Source organism: Falco biarmicus, chromosome 7, assembly GCF_023638135.1.
Source record: "Falco biarmicus isolate bFalBia1 chromosome 7, bFalBia1.pri, whole genome shotgun sequence".
In the NCBI taxonomy this organism is placed as follows: domain Eukaryota; kingdom Metazoa; phylum Chordata; class Aves; order Falconiformes; family Falconidae; genus Falco; species Falco biarmicus.
In genome coordinates, this window is record NC_079294.1 from 63,054,932 (window position 1) to 63,073,599 (window position 18,668).

The window sequence follows — 18,668 nt, forward strand, 5'->3', positions numbered from 1 at the left end:
ACAATTGTAATGGAGCGTTCACGCAAAAAAGAAAGAGGATGAGTTTAGTTTGAGAACCACCCTTCCTGTTTGATTCCACTCTTAGCATCATAGTAGCTGCGCTCCTCAGACTTGATTTTTGAACAGCTCCAAAGGGAAACATAAGTTTCAAACCTGTTAAGGAGCATGGAGGAAACATAAGGTTGGCTGTGACAGGCTGCAGCACAGGGGATTTCTTGGAATGAGCCTGAATTCTGGCATGGCCAGTACCTTGGTACATTTCCCTGGAGCTGGCAAGCGGGGACTGATGCCTGAGCATCCTGAGCTGGGAAAAAGCTGTTCCCAATAGCAGGAATGGTTCCGAGCAGGGAGATCTCTCAGCCTCTGGAAAAGTTTCTGCTACAGCCCTTTCTTAACAGACTCTGATACTATGGTGGAAAACAGGTGACAATAACCCTGCAAGGGCTGCTGTGAAGCGCAGTAAATGGTTTGTCTGTCTCCAGTTTGTGGGCAGGTTTGTTGGTCCCCCCAGCAATGGGAAGGTGGTCACGGACAATAACGGACAATGCTTTTCAGTCCCTCAGACACTGCAGTCATTGCCCATTTGAGACACGAGATGATGAGACACTGCATCCTGGCCGCAGCAGCACGTTAACTCTGGGAAAAGAGGGGTTTTGTGGCACAACACACTAAAGACACCTTGACTGCATGGAGCCAAAGGAGAGGGGGAGCTTCAGGCTTCAGCAAGGCAGAAAGTAGGGAAGGACAAAAGCAGGGAGTGCTGGGGATGATGAACACACGCAGCAGACCTCAACACTGCACTATTAGCCAGACGCAGAAGAAAGAATGAGGTATTTAGTAAAGATACTTGCTCAAATAAAATCCTTTCTGGAAGAAAGCAGTATTTAGAAATCACTCTGGGTTGTGTCTACTTTCATGACCGTCACTGGAGGAAATCTATTCATCACAGGCATGCATTAATGAATTAGTTAATTAAGTGGCTTGTTATTTAATAACACAGGTTGCAAGTGTGATGAAATAAAAGTCCCCTTTGTAGCTAGAGGCACATCCTTGCCAATAAGCTAAGCGGTTCATAGTTAATCAGGCATGTTTGCTGTCTGACACAGGCACAGTTTGCTGAATTGCAGGCAGTTTATTTCCAAGGTTATTGCTTACACTTATCTCTCAGAGCTTGTCAGGGCCTCCAAGCCTGGTAAGGTTAGACCTAATAAGCTGTCCAAGGGCAAATACACATAGAAATGCTCAAACTTATTAAAGGGCACCAGGGCACCGTTGTTTCTGAATCAACACTAAATTACCTATTGGTTTATACTGCCAGGTGCAAAGCTGTTAGAGAGGATGGTTTATTAATAAGCAGTAAAGCCTCTAAGACTCTAGCTCTCTATGATATTGAAAAGACAAGGACATAGCAGAAACATGTGCTGGATGTTTGGCACTGATACGGCTTCCCTCAGTGATCTTGGGAAAGCTTCTTGATTTACATCTACATTGGCACATCTCTGAGTATTCCTTGGTATCTGGGTCAGGGTTTGTGCCTCTGCTCCACATTAGGAAAAGATTTGCGGGGCAGCAACGCTCGCTTTTATCTTAGTCACCATGACAAAGATAGCTGGGTGTGAAGACTGGAAGGAGGCCGTAGCTTACTGGTCTGCAGCTGCCACAGGGGTATGGGACACAGTGCTCAGCACTTCCATTTCAGTGCTCAGATGAAGTTTCAGACCATCTTGGGTCAGGATGTGTGAAACAAACCTAAGAACTTTTCCCAGCTTTTCACGGAAACAGTGAGCACTGCAGGCTGCTTAGGTGCTGTGATAGTCAGAGAGGAGGAGAAGAGGGAATAGAAACCCAGGAAAAAGTTTAGAGACCCTTGGTATTTTCTCAGCTAAAAGACTGTTAATCTCAATAAGATGGCCAAATTCCAGTTCAGGGATATGCACTTCTAAGTTTTCTTTGGGTAAATTATCATCTCCAGCAAACTGTCACTTGAAACCAGACAATCCTCTCCCACCAGTCCTCCTGCTGTGATTCTCCTCCATCCTCCATGGTTTTGTTCTTTTCCCCTTCACCACCTCCCTTCTGAGTAAGCTCTCAGCTGTGATTTCTCCCTGCTTTTGCTCCTTGAAGCAAGTCTGTTCATTATTTATTAGCTACCATACTCTTATACCATCTGTCTCAACTCATTATCCATATTCAGCTTGTCAAATTGACCTTTTATGGCCTTTCTCTGGGATCCGAATGTGAAGTCTGTCCCTCCTTATATAGCTTTGTGCTGCTAAGCCATTGCTTTCCAGCTCCTACTGTTAAACATTCCCCTTTATATCTCACGAACACCCAGCTTGCTAGCCTGCATCCTTAACTTCAGAAAAGCTGTTTATTCTGCTTGACTGATGCTTGTTCCTTGTTTCATCCACTACACGCTCACTGTGCCAGCTTGTGGCAGCACATAGTGCCTTAGATATGACCTTTAAAGCATCTGCACCGATAGAGTATCAGGGTTTAAGATATAACCTCCCTTTAACAGTCTGGGGGACTTTCTGTCCCTTAGTTCATAGCATAATGTGGTGGATTGCACATTAAATTCAGCCCACAACCTCTTTGCTGTGAAAGTCACCACCACATAAGGCAATGGCATTTTAGTGCTGGGAACGAGAAATCTCCCCCAGCGTGCTCAGGATGGGCTAGTATGAAAAAGCGTAATGGCATTAGGGCAGGACACCCAGATGCTTACTCAACAGAAATCAGGACAGCTCCATCAAACACATCGGAACCGTTCATGCTCATACCACGGCCAGCTCCGCCTGCAGATTGGTGAGCTATTGCACATGCCTCATCTCCAAACATTAGAGCTTCTCTTCACAGAGCAATGTGCTGCTGTAGCAAAGTAATGCAGGACTCCAGGACCAGATTACACAGTAGGTGTTTTGTTGTGGTGGAAGAAAACATACACAGTCTGCACCTACACAGAAATGCGTAAAACCCACCACAGATCAATGGAAATTATCCAGAAACTGTAAAACGATTTAAGTTCAGTAGACTCTGTAGCAGAGGGGTTTGAACTAAAATGTTTTCTCTGTTAAATAATTAATCTGATCTGCTGGTAACGCACTAAATTGCTTCAGCTTTCTTTTCCCTTCATATCTCAATATATCCGGACTGCATCAGCACCAATTTTCTTCCGATCTGCCGCATGAGAAAGGTGAATAAATGAGTCCTGTCCCAGAGACCTCGGCAGCATTTTAGAGCAAATCGATGATTTTTACACTGAACTTTTGCCCTACGTGTCCTGCCTGTGCTGCAGGGCAGCGATCATTAGGTGCCATCCCTGTACTGCTGAAAGTCAGTTCTTTCAACCAGACGATTTCAAGTCAATGACTTTCAAATATCTTGCTCTTCATTTCACTCGCAGCTACCAATACAGAACCAGTGGCACAGATAGCTTGCTTAATAAGCTCCATGGAGAGTTTTTGAACATGTGTTACATACCTATCAAATAACTTCTTAATAATAAAAAAAAGAGTCTCAGGAGAAACTTGTTTTTATCCTTAGTTTTCACTTAACGCAGCGCTCCTCTCTGAAGTCACAACGAAAGACACCTCTTCATCCAGAGTTCAAAGCAAACTCTTGTTAAGGTAGGCTCTGCTACAGACTTGGATTTTTAAATCTCATGTTGTCCAGACCCAGATAGCCTCCTGGTAGTCTCTGCAGCCACAGTTGATTATTGTAGCCATTAACACATAACTTTACACTTTAAAACCATATATTGGCATGCTCACCACATAATCGTGGTGTCTTTGCTGACAAAGAAGCTTCTTTTTGCTTCCAGCTACCACGTCACTGATTAAGAAAATTAGAAAACTCACATATGTGCCTTGATTTTTCTGAACAAGTGCAGAAAAAAGAACTAAGAAATTACATCTGGAGCTGACGTTCCTCCAGGTGCAAGGGGTTTGCAGCCTGGGACTGTGATATACTCCTCCCTCAAGAATGACTGATGACCATAGTTTCTTTTGGACATTAATCGCAAGGGCAAATATTACTTCCAGTCTTGTGAGACTGGAGAAGGAATGGGAGGAATCAGGTTTGGGTTTTTTTTTTCCTAGTGTGTATATAGTGCTCCCTTACCTGTCTGCAATCATACATAAACTCGCATCCCAAGGACTGATCTATATTTCAAAAAGAGACCAGGTCTTCAGCTGATTAAATCACACTGATTTACTGGCCAGTGTTCAGACCTGAGAACATCCTACTGGAAATTCCCCAGGGACTCATTTTGCATCAACACCAACTGATTAGGATATTTGATGGAAAGGCAAAGTAAGGAAAGTGACTGCTGAAGACCTGCAAGAGATGTGACCTATTTTGATACAATCACACTGTTAAATAGCAGTCCTTTTTTTTTTTTTTTTTTTTTTTTTTTGACTGAGTGATGATCCCCACAGCTAACTTCTTCCAAAAGTGTTTCAGAATCCTATGCTCTGAGACTTTTGTCCCTGTCTGTTTATTACTTTGGCAGCGAAACAGAATTGCAAAAAGTCAAGCAAGAATCAGTAAGGATTAGGGCTGAGCTCTAACAGAGATGGCCTGAGATAGGTTTATAATCCTTAGATATGAAGGCGAGAGCTGCTATTATTAAGCAGTAGGTATCACTTTTTTTTCCCTGCAGTTTGTGGATCAATATGTCAGGGCTTCCATCCTTCCCTGGCTATTTCCCCTTTTATCCTGAGCACAGTTTGGACCATTAATCCCCGTTCTGGCTCTTTGACTTCCTATTTCACTTGGTTTCTACCTCTCTGCAGCAGAAGCCCCCTCATTTCCCTTTTCTACCTTCGCTCACACATATATTCTCTCCAAATCCTGCTGCTTTTCCCTCTGCAGGATCCTTGCCAAGAACCCAGCCTTGCCATCTGTCCAGGAAAATGATGGTACTGCTCATCTCTCTTCTGGATGTTGAATTGTGTGGCTGCAGCAGCAAGGTTAATGGTAGCAAAAGAAGAATAACCAGAGCCCTTTTCTGCCTCATGGCACAGAAGTCAGATACTTTTAGTCATACGCATATAACTAGCGAGATTGCTTTTCCTATATTATATTTGTTTATATTGCCTTCTTAAACATGCACCCTAGACATCATACCCACAGTAAAATTGGAGAGTTTCTGATGCAATTTTTGTTGATAAGAAAATGCCAGTTTTTGAAAACCTGAATTTTTTAGATGAAAAAAATACAGTATCAACAAACGTTTCTAATAAAAAATGGATCAAGCAACTGACACACTGGCATTTCCTAAATTAAATGTTTGTTGTTCAGTTAGAAAGAGCTCTCCATGCACCTGCCTTTTTTTTGTGCCAATGAAAAGGGCAACCTTTTACCATAAAAGATGAAACATTTTAAACTGACTTGATGTGAAAGTATTATTTTTGTGACTTATGGAGTTGTAAATTAATTATTTTTTTTTAATTTTAAAAATTATTATTATTATTTATACTGGTTGGAAAGACAGGAAGTTTCAAAACTCTCCTGAGGGAAAATAGCAGTTTTCTTGGTTTAAAAAAAAGGCTCAGCTGTGAAGCAGGGAGCACAGGGGCCTCTTTTCTCCAATTTCTGGTTTATTTAGGCTTTTGAGGATATAAATTGCCATCTATTCATATAGCTACAGCTGCAAGGGGGTTGAGTGATTGATCTGCAATTCACCCCAGAGGAAGCCAAAAAGCCAAGGGATGGACCCGGGGATGCAGCACAGAGCTGTGTCTCAGGCACTGCAGCACTGTACCTCCATCTAGCAACACGGTGAGCAGACACTGCTACAGTACTCAGTCTGTCTAATAATATTTATGCAATTGCTGGCTGCCTGAAATCCAGGATACGGCTCCCCTGGGAGCAGTGAGTTGTTAAGCATCTAAAAAATCTGGTCCTTCGCGTGTACAGATGCATTCATTAATTGCATCCTCACTAAAAGTCTGGGGTTGGAAACTCACAAAAACTATCCACACCTTTCCTTTCTTCTTTCAGTGGGGAAAATTTCCTCTCAGGATTTTTTTTAGAGTCAGCTATGTGACTGCAGAGTGTCCTTATGGTCACTGTAGGATCTGGGCATCTTCCCGTTACTGCCAGCAGAAAGCAGCTCTGGGAGTGAGGATGTTTTGCTAGAGGACTTGTCCTTCAGGCATAATATTAAACCTCTTTGCCATCTGTTTTACATGGATTATTCTGTGAATGCTAAAGATCACTTGAAAGCATTCTTATAGTGTCCCTGTACTGCTCCTTATCCTTAGCATTCACATAACCTCTCCCTTCAGCTGTTGTCTTTGAGTGTTTTCCCTTTACTGAGCATGCAAAGTCAAAGAGAAGGATCTGGAAGTCAGCTCATCGCCTTGCCCCTCTCCCTACTGCATATACACATGCACCCACAGCTCCCTTCAGCTCTGGCTCCTGCAGAGCAACAACCTTACTCTCTTTACTTTTCCAGAAACTCCATCAAGCCCCAAGGTTCAAAACATTTCATCAGAAATCACCTCTCCATAACTGCCCTGCTTACTAATTTGCCATAAGGTCTGTTCTCTGCAGGAGCTGAGCTCTCCAGCAAACCCTGGGCTCTCCATGTAGTGCAAGGCACTCACCCCTCTGTGCATCCCCTCCAAGCTCTGCCGCCCTTCAGCTGACCGTTCATCACCTGAGCCTGCCGGGCACCTCCCTTATATGCCCTTTCACAGGGGCAAAAGCAGGTGTTAAGCTCTCTACTTAAAGGTTCCTTTTCCTAGAGTAGATACCATCTCTATTACGAGTATATCCCAGACTTTAGGTTACTATTTTAAGTTTCAGAGCTCAAAAGGCTGAATTGCTGGCTAAGTATGCAACGTCTGAGCTGAGTAAAGAGCTAAAGAGTGCTAGAAAACTGCAGGGTGAATAGTGTGTATTAAAGAGTTGCTATTAGATAAATATATAAATAAAACAAATGTGCAAGACACAGGACTAAGTGAAGGATGCTTGCTAGCATCAAGGTAACTGATGAGCTAGACTGGTGAGGAAAGACGTTTAAGCAGAATATAGAGGAAAAGCTGTAGTGCAAAAATTACTCAGAGGGGGGAAAAAGCAAGATAATGTATTGAGGAATAAGTACTGTGCTATGGAGAATTACAAGAAGCAGAAAGAAACTGTATTCCCAGGTATAAGATGTTTCTGTGCCCAAAGCTCAGTTTAATGGGCTACTTTGGGGCGGCCCAGGATGAGGCTTCCCCGGCTCTGCCGCTCCCTCCCCTGCAGACTCCTGCCTTATGGAGCCTTAAACCTGCTGCACGTTTGTCTTGCTTGCATGTCTCAGCAAGGTAGCTGCCAGTTTAAAAGGGCCCAAAGCTGTAATAGAATTATAAAACCATTTATGTTGGAAAAGATCTTTGAGATCATTGAGTCCAACCATTAACCCTGCCAAGGCCACCACTAAACCATGTCCCTAAGCACCGCATCTACAACCTTTTAAACACCTCCAGGGATGGTGACTCCACCACCTCCCTGGGCAGCCTGTCCCAGTGCTTGACTATCCTTTGAGTGAAGAAATTTTTCCTGACACCCAATCCAAATGTTCCCGGGGACAACATGAGGCTGTTTCCTCTTGTCCTGTTGCTTCTTACTTGGGAGAAGAGACCGGCCCCCACCTCGCTAGAATAGGCTCGGTGTGATGTGTATATTTGTCTCAAGCTCTCATGCATCACTGTGAAGGGTAATTATAGCGATCCAAGTCTGCAATCTTTATGAGAAGTCATGATTTCACATCTAAATGCTAAATGGGGCTGCTAATATGAGTGACTGCAGCTCAGCTTGAGTGAAAGGGTGTTAAAGAATCAGGTCTAGAGTGAATCAGCCTGTGCATATGTGGCAACGAAAGGAAATGCGTAGTATGAAGTGTCAAAGTAATGTATTCAAGAGTCCTAAGTTACAGCCTGCTTCTGAGCACTGCCCCTTCTAGGGTGATCCCAGAAAATATCCATCCTACAAACTGGATGGGAACCCAGTGGCTATTATTTGCCATGACCTTTTTTTTTTTTTCTGAATTACACCCTCTTCCTGACACAGGTGGCTCTCACTGGTCTATGACACTTGTCAGCTCATGCCATTGTTTCCCACGCGGCCCAAGAAGTAAGTGAACCCATACAGTAAATAAAAACATGTGTACCAGCAAAAGAACAATCAGGGATGCTTCAATAGGTATTTTCTAAGTTTGTGATCTTCTTTGTTCCTGTTATTGTGGGAGACAAAGAGCCCAGCTTCCATCCTTGGCAGCTTTTTAACAGAGAACGAAAAGATTTCCAGCACTTGCTCTTCAAGAGCATACTTTTACCTTTTGGAAAAGTAGGTGTCAGGCTAGGGGTAGGGTCTGCGGAGACCCTCAATCTGATCGGTTAACTGTTATTGATCATCAATTTTATTATTATTTCATTTCCTGAGATGAGTTTTCAATGCACTTCTGTAGCAACCAGGGAGGGACAAACACGGAGAGGTCACTATGTCCTGCTCCAACCTTTCTGGTCGCTTTGAAACATGACCTGCCAACACGTGATATTTAAAGACTTCCAAAGCAAGGCCTAATGTTCCTTAGCACATATTATTCTTTCTTTTTCTTCTTCTTTTTTTTTTTTTTGTTTTTTCTTTTTAAAGAAAGGCTCTTTCCCTAGCTTGTTCAAAAGAAAATATGTCTGTGGAACTACATTTTTACTGCCTTGGAGAACATGATGTGCAGTCATGACACAAGTCTTTGTGTAATCAGGAAAGTTGCTTCAAGACTGGGAGGTTCTGAGACTCCAAAGTACTCTTGGATTTTTTAACCATCATCAGTGACACTCCAGCACTGAAACAAGAGCTGTAGAACCCACTCAGGTACTTCTGATGGCTCCCCTGCACAGTAACACCTCTACTGGGGATGCAAATACTTCTCTCTACTGGTGCCTGCACTGTATCTCCTGATCTTTCTAACCTGATCAGAGTGTCTTTAGGATATTTATTTTTTTTTTACTTTATTGATCGCTCTCTCTCAGCTCTGGAAGAATGCCCTGCTGCCTTTCTAACTTCATGCCAAATGTATTGTGTGATTCAGCATAAAGAAAGAGAAGCGGAAACACGTTGAATGCAGTGACAAATGGCAAGAGGGATCAGAGAAAAGGAGGATGCTCTGGCAGGGCCTGCGGAGGCTGTGTCATAATTATGTGCCATAAATATACAGGTAGCTAAATCAATATGCAGGAGAAGCTTTTATGAAGCTTCTTGGGGCAGTTCCCATGAGCAGCATAGGCAAGGCACGGCCATGACTCCAGGCAAAGAAGTCCAGCCTCTGCTCTTCCCTTATCCTGGCAGCTGGGCTGCCACAAAAGCATTTGCAGGAGTGATGCCCTTCTGAGCATTTTGTAAGAGTGCTTCTACTGAATTTCTCCTCTAAAGTAATTTTATCTGCATGTTGTTTAAAGCCATACTGTCTGCCAAATAAGATGCTGAAGTGCAGAGGTAGCACCGGTATTTACAGTGTGTGCATTTGTGTACACTTCCATAGGTCCACTGACTGTGTGACGCCCACATACACACAGACATGTGCCTGCCCATGTCATTTCATAGCTCATTTACACTTTATTTAGGCAAGTAACTCAAAGCTTGAAGCTAAGTCCACATTTTGTGCATGCCTACGCTGTGCTGGCTCCTTCAGCGTGACTGCTCAGTTTCCCACGTGAGTCTCTTTTCAAACTCCTTGTCTACAGCTGCATGCAGCAACAAATGCAGAGGAACACTGGAGAGCCAGCTGGCTGAAAACCACTTGAAAAATAATGGAAACCAGGTGTCCAAAATGAGAATACGTTTAGATGTGACTTGGATTCCCTTGGTTTTCCCTGCAGAGAGCAGTGATTCTATATTAGCTTTGTTTTTTGCTCTCTGTGAAAATCATCCTTCGTTGATGGTTAGATATGGGAAGAACAGAGCTTGGTGTGACTTTCAGTGACTTTATCTTGGCAGACACTGCGTGCTAGTTGTACATCTGTCATACAGACGGAGAGACACTAGGGAAAAAAAGAAGCTGTTAAATAAAATTAAGTTTGAGATCTGGATGAAAAAGAAAACCAAGCTCATAGTTTGTGTCATGATGATGTTAGCCAGCTGTAGGTACCAGGGATAAGTGTGTTCTGGGTAGATGGACAGAAACACATTTAACAACCTGACAATTCCCGCAACCCAGCCCAGTACAGTTCTGCCCCCTGTAGAAACCAGGACCACATGTGGGAGGCAGGACTTTGGGAATGACAGAAATTGGGACCACACATTACATTCTGCTTTAGGTTCCTGCTTGGTAAGTTTTAATGCTTTTGAGTTTTGATGATGCAAAAACATTCCTCAAACACTTTGTTGCCATTTTTTTTGCAACGGAAAAGCATGTATTCAAAACATAGGGCGTTATATCTCAATGCATGTGTGCTCGCAAACTTATTGCTTTCTCATTGCTATTGTTTCCTCCTTCTCAGGACGTGACCTTCACCGCCACAATGAATCAGAAAAAACCTGTCAAATCCTTCTAGCTGCCTGGCTGTGCAATTTGCTGTTCCCTTGCTATTCACCAGACTGCAGCTCTTCCTACCCAAAGCACAGAAGAAGCCAGCAAGTCACAAATGACAGCTGAAAAGTGAAGCATTATCAAAAACTGTGTGAGACTGTCAACGAGAAACTTTATATAGTAATTCTCCTTCTGAGCCTGGGAAACTGTGTATCCCATCAGTTGCAAAGAACATAGAGAAGATATGTTCAAGTAACCAATACCAGAAATTGCACAAATCAATATAGATATTATAGTATCTACACGCAGTGATCTAGAGCATTCAGAAATCTCCATTCAGAATGGAGGATGGATATAAAAACACAAACCTCTATCAAGGGGGCAGGGAGGCAAACCAAGTCTCAGATGACTACAGGTACCAGGATGGTAACTATGAAGGGTATGCGCCCAATGATGGCTACTACCGTGGCGGGGATGAGCCCGCTCAGGAAGAAGATGCTCAGAGTGACGTTACAGAAGGTCATGATGAAGATGATGAGGTCTATGAGGGAGAGTACCAAGGGATCCCACACCCAGATGACATTAAAGAAAAGCAGAAGAAGCGAGCTCCTGCTGTGGCTGATGAGTACAGAGACCGTGCTGATCTTATGGCAGAGAGGATGGAGGACGAGGAGCAACTTGCTCACCAGTATGAGAACATCATTGAGGAGTGTGGCCACGGACGCTTCCAGTGGACCCTCTTCTTTGTTTTAGGGTTGGCACTGATGGCAGATGGGGTGGAAGTGTTTGTGGTTGGATTTGTTCTTCCCAGTGCTGAGAAGGATATGTGCTTATCCAGTTCAAACAAAGGGATGCTAGGTAAGTGCCACTTGTGAACAGCTATTCTAATGCAGTAGACAGTTGCTAGAGCATCTTTTTCTAGTGGCCAACTGATTTCAGGATCCTCCGATGACTCTTTTGTGTTGTATGCCATGCAGAGTCATGACTGGGTGGATCTGACTCAAGAGCAGTTTGCATGCTGCTGAGAAGGCAGCTATTCAAAAGCAGCAAAATTGCACCACATCTAAGCCCATATTATGAATGTGCTGAGGCCCCAGTACTGGTCACTGCAGGCTAGATCTGAACAAGGCAGCTCACAGTCAGCAGGTCCACGAGGCAAAACTCATAGGGATGTTCAAGTACAAATAAGTGAAAGGTCAAAGGTGGCTTTTCCTACCTGAGGATCTAGTGACTCAGATTTGACTGCTTTTAGAGACTACATCATAGTGAGAAGTCCAGACAGCAGGTACCAGCCAAGCATGAGAGTTAAAGAAGACAGGGGTCTGTTTGCTCTGGATCACTTGGGTGTTACGTTGTGGTTCCTGATGCTGTCCTGCTCTCCAGTTTTCTGCTTTGCCCAGGTTACCCTTTTCTTCAGCTCAAAGTCCCAACTGGTAAATCAGCTGCACAGTTGGTTCCTTCTGCTTATTAACTTCTCGGTCAGAGCAGTTTGCTCATACATACTGCATCAGACGCAGCTAGTGGAGGTTCCTCCTTAGGTTTGAGGAATGCAATTAATGTGCTGCATGGGGATTAAAGGCCAAGGCTACAGACAACATCCCTTTTGCATCACCGTTGACATCTCTCTGAGGTCAAAATAGAAAGGCTTATTTATTGGGAGTGATACTGGGTGGAAAGGTTTGGGTGACGAATTTTTTCCCTTGCACTTTATAAGCCAAAGACAGCAAAACCTCCCAGATCTCAAGAATCAGGAAAGTATCCAGCATGGACCATAGCGAGAGCCAGCCATGCAACAGTACAGTGTGTCTGGAAGGAAAATAAAGTAGCTCTTGGAAGAACTGCTTTAGGAGGGGGAGAGTGTGTTTCGATGGAGATGGACCAGGGTTGTAGGGGAATCATCAGGGCCTGAAGTTCATACATGCTGGCCCAGAAGCCTTGCTTGATGCAAGGTAAATGAAGATTTTGGATTAGACCCCAGCCCTTGACTCCATTCTATCTGCATTATTTTCATGAGACAAAGGCAATAGATAATTATCTTTCTATAGACCTCTCATCTTGTTTTACTGAGGTCCTAGACACTTTTCCATTTCTTCCTTTTTCTTTGAACTTGAGGATCAGGATGTTTATTTCTGTAGTTAGCTAGGTTTGTACTTAGACTTGTGCCTTTAAAGAGTTTACTAATTTCTTTTACTTCACAAGCCGCTTAAAAATTCTAGCTTAAAATATCTCAGGTCAGGTATCTAAAAGCAAATTGTTCGCAATTGAATCCTGATTTCAAAGGGACTTCTGAATTCACCAGCTCCCTATGGGACACCAGCCTGGGTGCCTTTTCAGTGGTAAGAACATTTTTGAAAAGCAGGTCATTTATTTTAGTGACTACATGAAAGCTGAGATTTTCTGAAACTCTGACCCCATAAATACCTATCTCTGTAGAGCTCAAGCTCTGGCAGGCACCCGAGTCAGAAAACTTCAAATGTCACAAGAAAATCTATCTTTGAAGTATTTCTGGCCCAACCACAGGTAAAAATGAACAAGAAATCTCCCCAGAGAGCTCGTTCTGCTTTCCCCAGCTCAGTATTGCAAGGCTGAAAGTTCAGGATGTTCTGATAAGCTCTGAATAAGCAAGGAGACATTTAGGTGCAGATCCAATCCCAGCTCCAGCCTCCCGTGCATTAACCGAGCTAATCTGGAATTGCTAATTAGGGGAAGAGCACTCTTTTAGCCGTCTTTCCTGCCTACTTCTAAAGACAACTTTTGAGAACCTGGTTTTGCAGAACAATTTCTTCTATCCTTAACTTGTTTGCTAATGGATCTGCTGTCAAAGGTTGTATCCATATTATTTTGTGGCTTAAATATGAAGGGGAAAAAAAAAGAATTTTCCTGAAGACAATAAAAGTTGATTCATCTTAATTTGAGGCAGAGAAGAAAGTAGATATTTATGGTAGCACTCAGCTGTTACTGATCGGTATTGTCCATGAGGCAGCTCTCTGATTCACTCCATCTCACTTGTTAAACGTACTTCCTGTCTGCTGGACATTTCTCTGCTGCAGGTTTCCTCTTGGATCTGAGGTTTGTGAGATGATCCTTTGTGAAAATGAATTAGGCATGGCTAAGAAAGTCTTAGATTGCTGAGTGATGCACTGATAGGAGCAATGAATACCCAAGGGCATCAAGAAGTGAGGGTGTGAGGAGGCTGGAGTGGGTACAGGGCTGCTGGACGGTGTAAGAGGGGAAGAGTGCAGATCTCTGGGTCTGGAGAGGGGGAGGAGGAGGAAAGCTTTCTGACAAACTAAGGGCGGCATCAGGGAGTGGAAGGTGATGGAGGTTTGGCAGGCAGCAGGGCAGTGCAGGGACACCAGGTTTCGGTGCAGACCTGCCTCCAGCGCAGCCCGGTGTCCCAAGCACTGCCCCTGCAAGAGGGTTTCATCCCTTTTCTGAGCAGCTGTGGGTACACGGCATGATAAGGGCGGACGGATATCAGCTACTGAAGGGAAAGGCTGGGGGAATGTTATTAATGGAGACAAGAACATAATCTTCCTCAACAACCTTTCCTAGATTAGCTTCAGCATCCATCTACCTGCAACTAGAAAAAAAGACCTAACAAAGCTCAGAGCCTCCAACACATACCCATTTCCCTTGGTGTTTCCATCCCCCAGCGGTCTATGGGTTGTGCTGTTGCACACTTAACTTGCTGATACTCAGGGTTCAATGACATAGACTGACTTGGTGGCAATCAAAGAGCTCTTCACCTCGGTTTCTGCCTCATGTGCAGTGATGATCTTGCAAAAGTGTGTCAGCACAGAATGGAGGGGTGATTAGAGAAGGCACAGCTTTCCCTCAGATTATCATGAGGTTTTATGGGAGCGGGGTTATTATCCACACGAGTTACTACCCCTTTCCTTATCCCTGTGTACCCATAGTTGTCTACAGATAAACTCATGTTTATTCCCAAACGACCATTAATCTCAACACATTTTTGCTAAGGAAACATAATCAGGTCATCCCAGGTGGAGTTAAGGTTGCTCCTAGGCAGCTGCTAACATTTAAACACATGAGAAGGTCTCAGCCATAACAAGAGAGGCCAGGAGGGAAAAAATGGGAAAAAAGTCAGGTAAGTAATCAAACTCTTGCAGAAATAAGAAGGGACGAATAAGAGACCTAAAGTAGATGCCCCCTAAAGACCAATTCCGTGAAGCTCAGCATCTGCCAAAAGGACATTTTGCATCAAATACTCTGTATATTGCGTATTTTTCCTCCCTTGGAGAGCAAGCATGGGAAAATATCGAGTAAATTATGGCCAAATTATGCAAAAATTACAAATAAACAGATGCCCACAGTGTTTCATGAAATGTGTGAAATGAATATGACACATCTTAGAAAACGTTTACATTTTGTTCTGAAAATAAACATCTCGTCATCAGATGCAAATTAACAGCTATTTTAGCCCTAAATATCCCTAGTGGGACAAAACACATATTCGGAGGTTTTCTGTTATGTGAAATGCTATTTTAAAGATGATTAAAGTGGTATTACAAAAAAAAAAAAAAAAAAAAACAAACGAAACCAACCAACTGTATATATTTTAGCGGTTTGATTTCATCAATTTTTATCGCTAGTTGTTAAGAATAAATTTGGTAGCTTGTAACATTGTTTTTGCATATTCATTTGATAGATCTCCTTTACTAAGCTTTCACCAGCAGTAGTCTAATAATAATTAATTCCTTAAATTTACTGAAACAGAATATTCCTTTTCAGTATAATATATCCTGTCAGAAACAGATTTTTTTTTACTTGCTAAGCATAATCATAAGAAAAATCATAAAATTTGTATTTACTTATTTGCTGAAAGGCACACAGTATCATTATTTGGAGAAATACCATATAAATGTATATCTTCAAGTGCTTTTAATCACCTCTTAGAGAGCTAAATATCATATTTGCAAGCATAGAGCAGTGAGTGGACAGCAAGTATAAAAGATGGTGACATAGTAATGTTTTAAACTTTTTCGCATCCTGCATATGAAAAACTCCAGGCACTGTTAAAGCATCAGACTTCCCAGACCCCCAGAGCTGCAGTTGTGTTATCATCATTTCACAGTTCAGTAAACTGAGACAAGAAAATTTTTAAGGGCTTTGCCCGTAACTGCAAAACAGCCACACCGGTGCTGAGAATAAAATCACTTTTTCAGGAACACAGCTCCCTTTCCATTTTATGATTTCATAATAATATTTTAAGGAGAATATCATTTTACAGACTCTTAACCTTGCAATGTTAGATATAAAGAAATAGAAAAAAGATCCTATTAGTAGTTATGGAGTCAGGTAGCAATTCAAGCTTGGCTGTGTGAGTCAGGTTGAATAGGACCTGTAACAATATCCCTGCTTTTAGTTGTATGAAGACAGTGTGTATTTTATTATCGGCTGAGATAAAATCTGGCCTCAGTTTCTCATTGACCTGAATTCACCTGATATGACAGTAAATCCTAATCCCCTCGACAGAGCTCACTGGATTTTCTCCACTTTTTTTTTTTTTTTTTTTTTTTTTTTTTTTTTTTTTTTTTTATGGATAAGTGCAGACGAGCCCAGCCATGGCTCCCTTCTTGCTCTGCCATGGCTTGGGGGTGCCGGCTTTGCACCTCCTTGCCTGCGGAGCCCCAGCACAGCAGCCAGCTATACCCTGGCGAGAACTGCCCGTGTCCACGTGCCGAGCATCAGGCACGAATCCCTGGCTGCAGATTTGCTCCTGGGCACAAACACTCCCGCAGCCCAAGGAGCATCATCACCTCGAGCAGTAGGGACATGTTAGGGGAAAAAAGGTGGGTTTGCACTTCGGGAACACCCCACACCTTGTGCAGGACCAATATGGGGATGGCTGCATCCCCGTTTATACACACTGCAGGAATTTCATCTGATGAGAGCCAGCATGAACAGGTTTTCATTTCACAGCAAAGGATTTGTTTGGCTTCCTCTGTTGAAAACTTTGCTTTAGCAGAGGGGTTGGGTGGGGAGAACCAGATGGTGCCCATGAATATTGTAGTGATGGACAAGTCCCGTGGGGGGACTGTGAAGCCGGCTGCATGTAAACAGGCACCCACGTCCTGCTGGCAGCGCCCGCGGAAGGGCTCGGTGCGCGCTGCCTCGCCAGTGCTGCGTCAGAGCGCTCGTGGATTCGTGCAGCCACCTTTGGCTGTAATGTGCAGAATCCCCTCGATCTCAGCAGCCAGATTCACCCCATAACCACCCCCAGATCCCTGAAAACAGAAAGCTGCCTTTCGCATGGGTGACCCGATTCTCAGTGGCAGTCATTAGCTCTAGTTGAAGTCTCTCTTCTTGTCAGCAAGGCCAGTGCAATGAGACTGCCCCTTGATTTGATTTGCATTTACAAAGGCAAGGAGATTCACGGGGAAAGCACTAACAATCCTACCAGGAAAAGCAGATTAGAAATTTCAGGAAGAAAGGGAAAAAGGCCACTCAGTCCTCAGCTCATCCTCTGCCGAGACTGTCCCCGGTTCTGGGACATGCCAGTCATCACTAAGGCACAAGACAGTCAGGACTGCCACTGCCTTATTCTTATTTAAATTACTTACACACACTCTGCCTTGCTTTATCCATCTCCCAAATCGTCTAGACCTGACTCACAAACTTTTCTTTGTGTCCATGAAGCACACCCGTGTATAACAGACTCTACACCATTAAAAGCGTTGGGATTTCATTTATATTACAATTTGAATTGCACGATATGTAAGGCCCTAATTCTTTTCTGCTGTCCAGATGCTCCCCTTCTCCTTCTTACGCCGTAGGGCTGTACCCGTAGTGGCCTGGGCTTTGAAGGCAGGTAGGAGCATCCATGTTCCTGTGGTTACCAGATCCTTGCAGACCTGTTAGCAGAGGTGAGACAACTCTGTGCCGGGACCCAGGCAGGCTCCTCACCTTCCTGACAACCCCAAGGGCTCTGGGACTAATTCTTCCCATTGAGCTGGGATTTTTCTGCTCAAATTTTCCATTTATTCCATGAGTCCTTGTCCTGACATGAAAGGGATTATTTTCAGATGTGCCTCGTTTTTAACAACTTTAATCCTTTTAACTGCCAATGACAGAAATTCATGCCTGTGATGGAGATTTAGGTAAACGTTGAATTTTTTGTTTTCTTTCTGAGGCTTTTATGAGTCTACTTTTGATTATATGGAAATAGTAAAAATACGGTTTAGGGCACACATAGCTGTACACTGTATCCGCCTTTCCTTATTCCTAGAACTTCAGCTTTTCAGCCCAAAATCCCTGCCTAACATGGAGCACACAACTTCAATAAAGGCTAATAAATTTTTTAACACGAAAATGCTGTATATGTTACCTCTTTTCCAATGGGAATAAGCCCAGTCAGTGGTCACATATTTTCCTTATAACTTCAGGATTGGGTGAGTCATGACCCCAAATTTATTCTTAGAATTTCTGCTCTTTGGTTTTCCACTGATTTTATGGGAGGCTGTTGCAGACTTTCCCCACAGGCATTCATTATACTCCATGACTCGTGGAATAGTCTGCAAGTAATGGTTTATTCAGCCCTTAACATTTCACCTAGGCAAGCACGTGTTCATCTGGAAGCTGAGCCCTGCTAGCACAGCCTAGGTCTGCCTGATCCAAAACCAAGGTTTGAAGTCAAGTTTCTGGTAGAGACCATTGTAATGCTGTGCCGTAGAATATTTGATGGACAGAAGTAACACAGCGAAAGAAATACCATTTAATGGTCACTTTTCTTGGTCTAACTCTCCTTAAAATTTCAGTTTCCTTGGTATGAGCTGGATCTCTTTCAGAGGTAATAACCATGACTGTGTTCTCCAGAAGACTCTCTCTCCTGCATGGAGACTAACTATTCTACTCCTCCCTGGGTCCCTGCACCTCATTGTTAATTCAGGGCACAGCAATCTGCAAAGCCTGACGTTGTTCTGCACCTTGGGTCCCAAAATCCATTAGCTGACAGTGTTTTACAGCAGCTGCCCCAAAAGTTTTAATGATATTGTCCAGAACGTGCAGTCTTCCCAGAAGACACCTCTCCATCATAATACAGTGTTCTGCTGATTTTGCTTCAGCCCTGAAGTACACATTTCCATAACTGGGATCTTTCCCCTCAGAAACTGGCTAAGCGGACAGT

General features: G+C 43.3%; 1 protein-coding gene across 3 annotated transcripts in view; it reads left to right on the forward strand.

The window, feature by feature from the left end:
• The window catches only part of SV2B (synaptic vesicle glycoprotein 2B), a 66,903-nt gene that overhangs the window by 26,955 nt on the left and 21,280 nt on the right, over positions 1-18,668 (forward strand). For all 3 annotated transcript variants that reach the window (XM_056347656.1, XM_056347658.1, XM_056347655.1), the window contains one exon: positions 10,491-11,377. In XM_056347656.1, the coding sequence (XP_056203631.1) occupies positions 10,861-11,377 (517 nt within the window). In that variant the 5' untranslated portion in view covers positions 10,491-10,860. The remainder of the gene's footprint in view (positions 1-10,490; positions 11,378-18,668) is intronic.